The 7510-nt window shown below is 47.5% G+C and overlaps 1 protein-coding gene across 1 annotated transcript; it reads right to left on the reverse strand.

Moving 5' to 3' along the window:
- Positions 1-2038: 2038 nt before the first annotated feature.
- LOC119295303 (amino acid permease 3-like) lies at positions 2039-4124 on the reverse strand. Its single transcript, XM_037573703.1, has 2 exons — positions 3138-4124; positions 2039-3028 (listed from the first exon to the last, which is right to left on the reverse strand). The coding sequence occupies exons 1-2, from the start codon at positions 3963-3965 to the stop codon at positions 2393-2395; spliced, it is 1464 nt and encodes a 487-aa protein (XP_037429600.1). The 5' UTR covers positions 3966-4124; the 3' UTR covers positions 2039-2392.
- Positions 4125-7510: the final 3386 nt, after the last annotated feature.

Genomic DNA, 7510 nt, shown 5'->3' on the forward strand with positions numbered 1-7510 from the left:
CGTTTCCCTTTGTTGACGGTAGCAACAGCACAGTACTTCGAAGCTTGCCTGGGGCGGCCTGGGACCTGCCGTTTTTCTGGGTCCGTCACTGGTTGTGACCAACACAATGGCGATGCAATAATAATAGTATCAAGGGTATCTTGTTTAAACAAAAATATCAAGAGTATGGTTCCTGCGTCGAGTGAGACTGTTGCCACTCGCAGCACGAGGATGGTATGACAATACCATGGGCGTGATTCCTGTGTCCAGGAGACTATTCCGACTCACACCATTAGGATGGCATGACAGTATCAATGTTTGTTTCATGTATGCAGAAAGGCTCGTGTATCTTTTCATTTATAGAAGGAGTTAGAGAGTTACAAGGTTGGGTATATCGTACAATGGGTGCGCAAGAAAGCATGAGAACGATGACCGAAGCAGAAGAAACATGGGGCCCAAGCAACCTAGCCTATGTCTCCGGCAACATCCTATTAATTCCGGATGCCCTAGCCCTAGCCCATGTGTGCAACGTCCTCCTAGATAGCCTGCACAAGGAGTATTATAGTTGTGTGTGTTTTTTTCAATCGGGCTCACAACCCCTTTCCATTAATTTTGCAATCAACGGAAATACATCAGTCTATATCCAAGTTCTTAGTATCCGAATTACCAACTAACTCAAACCAGATAGACCTTGCGCGTAATGAGACTGAAAAGGGGGAGCGAGTTGGCGCATCATCAGGAAACCCACCGCACGATGATCCTGAAACGGACCATCAGCCATGAGGCGAAAACCTGATGACACTCACAAGCCACTGCCCAAAAAAAACAAAGTACCGAACGACCCAGGATGAAACAACTAGCAGACTCCAGCGACTAAGCGAACCACAGCCATGATACAAAATACCAGCGGGCATCAAAACCTAGTGGGAAGCGAAGTTTTAAAACACCAAGGCGCTGATCGCACCTAAGCAATCTGCACACCATCTCTGTCTCCCAAGAGCAGTCTGCCTCGAGGGAAGGATCTGTCCGCCAGCGCCGCAGCGACATGAGCCAATCTCCTCACCCCCGCCTGGAGCTTCACCCTATCCTCTTCCTTCAGTATACCTGCCCAATACATCATAAAAGAACATGCCGTGAAAACAGCCTCCAGAGGAGATCGAACGACATGCTTATCAAAAGTAACTTTATTGCGAAGAATCCAAATCCCCCAACATATCGCAGCAATGATCATCATATAGATGTGCTTCCCACCCGGAAAGAATTTATAAAGTCAGGAAAAACTTTGCCAAAGGGAGCGAGGGCAGCAAGATGCCCCGGCCGTCATGCCCAGCGTCCCCCAAACAGAACGAGCGAGCAAGCAGGAAAAAAACAAGTGGTTTGCCGTTTCAACATTAGGAACATATGGGATTTCCAGGCCAATTCCTGGCACGCATGTTATCACGGGTAAGGATGACATTTTGAAAAAATTGCCAAAGGAAGATCTTAATCTTCAGCGGGATGGGTGGTTTCCACACCATTTTATAGTTAGGACCTGATAGATTTCTTTCCAGCCACTCGTATAAGGATTTAGTAGTAAATTTTCCTTTACCACCAAGGGACCATGAAATCTTATCTGGAGACTCATTCAACGTCAACTTTTTAGCTTTCATGACCATCCAAGCCCATTGATCGCCCAACGTCCCAACCAATCTGCGTCTGAAGCCAATCTCATAGTTACTTGCAGCCCAGGATGCAACAGTGCAATCCTGATCCAACATAAAGTTGTGTTTTTTGTCACCTCCACCTTAAATGTATGTCTTTGTGCAATTTCCTTGATTTATTTATGGTTCATATCTCTATTTTATCAACTGTCTGATTGTCTTCAAAACCGTAGCTAGATTTTGTTCAGGTACAATGTCTTAGTTTTGGTTTAATGGTCCGAACACGCAAATGACTATGCATGAGTAGCCTTGTGAATAACAATCCCTGTTTTGAAATAATGTATCAAGGAAGATGACTTATGGTGATATTTCTGCTTGGGACGCATATTACTTGGCACTCATATTACTTGGCACTCTTCTTGATGTTAAATATTCCCTCGGTTTGGAAATATTTGTCGGACAAATGAATGTATCTAGATTTATTTTAGTTCTAGATACATTCATTTTTATCCATTCTCAACAACAACAACAACAACAACAACAACAACAACAACAACAACAACAACAACAAAAACAACAACAACAACAACAACGAAAATGCAGGGAAAGAGTACTTTTACGAGGAAAATACAAGTATCTACGAGGTGCTACTTGATAAAAGTTCACAAGGTTGGTAATGGTAATTTGTTTCCATCTCTTGCAGCACACAATCCGTACGTACACATGTGCTCCCATGTGCCGCTGTGCTACCCACCATCCTACACAAATATCGCTCAGCCGCTGAACGGCCGGTACTCCTTGAGCTCGCCGATGACGTCGGCTATGGACCCGGCCGCGGCGGCGACGGACACGACGAGGCAGGCGGCGCTGAGCATCTTGAGGCAAACCCACCGCGTGCTCCCCCGTCGCACGCCGCGCTGCACGATGTACATCTCGACGGGGAAGTAGACGGTGAGCGGCCAGAACGCGACGGCGCCGAGGAGCCCCACGACGTCGCCGAAGAAGGGGAGCAGCATGGAGACGACGGTGGTGAGGCAGACGAAGGCCGTGCGCCAGGTGAGCCGGAAGACGCTGATGGCGAAGGGTCCCACGCGGAGCTCCCGGGCGATGAAGGCGCTGTCGGGCCACCTCGCCGCCGCCCACTTCTCGACGAAGGCGAAGAGGGGCTGGCAGAAGACCTGGTAGGCGCCGACGAGGTGCAGCACGATGGCGGCGTTGGCGACGTCCAGCAGCCAGAAGGGCTCGTAGAAGCCGAACCCCGTGAGGAGGTTGTCGGGCGCCGCGTCGCCGAACGCCGCGTACCCCATGCACCCGCACAGCATGTAGAACACCGTCGTCGTCGCCACGCTTATCCCCGTCGCCTTCTTCATCACCTTCGCCTCCGACGGCGGCGGCGCCTTCACCGTGTCCTGTTAAAATTTTGAAAAGGGCACGCGTCGTCGTCGTCAGTACTCAGTACCACGTCAAAAGAACAGAGGGCTCCAAGAAACAGAGCAGAACAGAGATTAAAATGCTTGCCTGGATTTCGATGAGGATGATGGAGTAGGAGTAGGCGAAGGCAATGTTGCCGAAGGCCTGAAGGCTGCGCCACACCTTTTGCATGGAGGTCACGCCCGGGCCGACGCTGAGGCCGGTGAGGCTGCCCTGGATGCCACCGTTGGCGACGGTCTGCGCGATGCCGAGGCCGAGCCCGATGGTGGAGTAGGTGAAGGACATGACGGCGGCGACGATGGAGAGCCACCATATCTGGTCGAAGTCCGGTATCTGCGAGAAGAGGATCTGCACGACCCCGAAGACGATCATGTACGGGTTGCTGGAGCTCTTGCACTCGTCCTTCCCGCTGCGGCCCCTGACGTCGTGGTAATGGAAGCAGTCCGCCCTCCCGATCGCCCGCATGCTGATGGAGGCGGCGATGGTGTAGCCGATGGCGACGCCGACGAGGTTGGCGTACTGGATGACGCCGCAGAGCTTCACCTTGGTGCCCGGGAGGTAGGAGCGGACGGCGTCCATGTAGGTGTAGTTGCGCTTGCCGGTCTCCGGGTCGCCGGAGCGGTAGCACTCGGCGAGGAGCGTGGAGGTGTAGTAGATGACGAGCGCGAACAGGAGCATGATGGCGGGGCCCGCCACCCAGCCGAGCTGGGCGATGGCCCACGCCAGCGAGAGGACGCCCGAGCCGATGACGGCGGTGATGATGTGGGCGCTCGCCGTCCACACCGTGCCCGACCGACGCGGGCGCCCGTCGTCGTCAAGCCAGTCGGACTCCCTGCCGTTCCCGGCCTCCACCGACACCTCCATCGGCGCCATCCTGGCCGCGCCCTTCCCGTAGCTCGCCTGCTTCTTCTCCATCAGGGAAACGATGGCGACTGGCGCGTGTCTCGCCGGTGGGATTGATTAATTAGCTAGCGGCTAGCGGGAGCTTGGAGTGGTGGTTCTTGTTGGTGGTGGAGTGAGGGGGATGGGAGGGAGGTATATATAGCGAGGCGATGAGACAAGGGAGAGGCGTGCGGGGATGGGCTGAGACCATGTGTGGTGCACAATGTAGATGCAGTGAGGTGGTGGGGGTGGGGGTGGGGGATGCTGCCGTCGAGCTTTTTGGTGTGGTTCCCGCGTGGAGGGGCGCGCGGGGAGAGGAGTACGTGAGGAGGACGAAGGTGGTGTCTTGTTTCGCTTTCTAACTTCCACTGCCACTGCCGCCGGTGGCAACTGGCAGCAGCTCCTCCTGGTCTTCGCGTGCTCTTTGCGTTGCGAGCACCGTAGTAGGAGGATTAATTGGATTTTTGTTAGTGCTGACGTGGAAGGATCAACTTAGTTTAGCTTTTGGTTCGTCCATTATTAAGGAGTTGGGAGTCCCAATTAAAAGACAAAAAAGAAGGAGCTGGAGAACTGTAGACAAGCCTTCAAGTAGCCAGGGCTACGCTAGCGGCCAACATGTCCGAAAACCGTTGCATTTCTTTCGTTCAGAAAACGCATGAAATAAGATTAACCCAACAATTTTAGTGGCGGTGGTTTAGAGCTCTGGATGGTTGTCAAGTACTCCCTCAGTTTGAAAAAGCACGTCCCTCAAATGGATGTATCTAGCACCAAATTAGTGCTACATACATTCATTTGAGAAACAAGATTGGGACAAGGTATTTGAGAAACAAGTTTGGGACAAGGTTTTTCGAACGGAGGGTGTAATGTCTAATAACCAACTTTTCGTCAATTCCGCTTGCTTCCTACAAGCGTGAAAGGTGAAGAGGGCGTTGACCCAGCCTGAGATGTGATCGGGGTTGTGCTTTTAGGTAACCGGCGTTGATCGAGACGCGATCCTTGATCTCTTGGCACAGATTCTAGCTCACGCTCGCAAAGTTGACAGGAACAAAGTTTGGGTGATCACACATTGAAGTCTATTCACAGCCCCCAAAGGCGATCATGGGGTACTAACTAGACGAAGAATTTGCACTTTAGTGAGGGGAGATGATCTTCGTTTTGAACTATAAATTGTTTTAGTCATTCTTTTGTACCATAAGATTAGGGGTGGAAATGGATTGGATAGTGCTCTTACCACTTCCGTTTTCATATTTTCAAAACAAATACGGATGTTTTCGGATATGGATTCGGCTCGGATGTTATTCGAATATGGATGCATATCGGATGTTTTCTTGATTCTGAACGGATACGAATAATAGCGACATATTGCTCAAGTAAATTAGTCAATAGCTATGTGACATGAAATAATCAACTTGTCTCATACAATAAGTCAATGATAGATAAGTTTATGAATAAATGATATAGTAATGCATAATAATTTCTAAGTTTAATCATACAAAGAGTACAATTTGATCACTTATTTTGCTTTTATGTTGGATATAATGGGTCTATAATTTTCAAATTTACCTCCCATAATTTTATTCGAATACAAATATATCCACTTCTATATCCATATTTGTGTCAAAATCTCATACCATATTTTGTTTTCTATTGGTTAAATAAATTCGACATGGATAATTTCCATTTCCATTTTGGTTTGGATGCGGATGTTTCGGATACGAATAGGCATTTTCTAGAATACGAATATCTGATATTTCAGATTATCCGCTACCACTTTCCACCCCTAATAAGATATATGTCCAATTTTCGGGTTTTGTGCTCTTTATCTCTCTTGATCCTAAATGCCCCACTCTTACATTTTTTCCGTAAGGGAGGATAACCCAGGCCTCTTCATCAAGTGATGCACACATCCATATATTATTTAACACTTACACTTTATTGCCATCCAACAATTAATTATGCGGTGCATCCTTCATTTGTTGCACCACCCATGCTCTTGTCTCTTCATTTAGTACGATTTTGAGTCAGCCGCTGGGCACCAAGCTGACATATTTGTAGGGTACTACGACACCAGGCCACTGAACATTCTTCCTGTTGTAGCTGGCGGTACTATCGTGGCATCTCGCCACACATCCACTCATCCTCTCTCTCCCTCTCCCCCCCCCCTCTCTCTCCACATGGATTCTCCTGTCAGCCATGGTGCAAGTATCCCAAGCTTATCCTATTGCTTTGCCTTGAACCCTAATGCTTTTAGTGACTCAACTCGGCCTTCAAGGCGACTACTTATTTGCCTCAATCGGCTCCATTGGTATGCAAAACAAGTTTGAGGACGAAGAGCACTGGGAAATAGGAAGAAAAAACTTGAAATCTTTAAGGTAGCTAAGTAATGAAAAATGTGTAAGATTCTTTTTTACTTCTGCCCATTGTGATTATGGCTAGTACATGGAATGTGTTAAATTGGAATATCAGAGGACTGAATGACCCTAGTAAATGGACTACATTTTCTAACAAAATTGGGGAATCTTCTTGCTCTAGTCTTTTCCTTTAGGAAACCAAGAGAGGTTGATTTGAAAACAATTACATCAAAAATTTCTGCCCTGGATCTCTGAATAAATATTGTTTCCTTGCTTCTGTGGGTTCTGGTGGTCTACTTGTAGTTTGGAATGAACAGTTTTTCACTGGGCACACTATATGCAAAAAATGATTTCTCCATCTCCATTCCCTTCACCTCCACCCTTAATGGGGAACAATGGACCCTTACCAATGTTTATGGTCCATGCCGGCATGATGAAAGGATTCTTTTAATTAACTAGTTTCAGAACTTGCAGATGGATGATGAGGTTAACCAGCTGATTTTAGGGGATTTCAACTACATTAGCTAGGTACCATCATAATATGAACAGAACAGGTGGCAACATCCAGGATATGTTTTCTTTCAATGAGGAAATCAGTCAATTGGGTCTAGTTGAAATCCCTTTGAAAGACAGAAGGTTTACTTGGAGTAACATGCAGGAAGCCCCTCTACTGGAAAAGCTAGACTACTATTTTACTTCAAAGAACAGGACTTTGTCCTACTCTGACACATTTGTTATCCCACTTGCAAAAACAACTTCAGATGTTCCTCTAATGATTAAGATTGGCACTTCTATACCCACAACCTCTGTTTTGAGGTTTGAATTGTTTTGTATTGAGCACCCTACTTTTAGAGATGCAGTGAAGAATATTTGGGATCAAGATGTCTAGGAAAATGTTAGTGCAAAAACTGTTGTGGCAAAGTGCGGTGCAACTGAAAGTGCAACTATCCCTAGGTGGTTTTGGTAATTCCTAACAACATATAGCTCATTGAGCTAACATCATTCCAAGATGAACATTTCAGGAAAAGCTCAATGAATGGCATGGCATGGATAAGGAAAGTGGATCCCTCAAAATACTAAGGATAAAAGGATTGGCTCAAGCTCAAAAGCTCAAGACTCTACATTTTATATTTTAGTGATCCAAGATCACATTGAGTCTATAGGAAAAGCCAATACTATCAAGGAGGGATGAGGTGTTGCTTAATGAGTTTTTTGCTCCACAGTGCT

The sequence above is a fragment of the Triticum dicoccoides genome, chromosome 4B (assembly GCF_002162155.2).
Source record: "Triticum dicoccoides isolate Atlit2015 ecotype Zavitan chromosome 4B, WEW_v2.0, whole genome shotgun sequence".
Lineage (NCBI taxonomy): Eukaryota > Viridiplantae > Streptophyta > Magnoliopsida > Poales > Poaceae > Triticum > Triticum dicoccoides.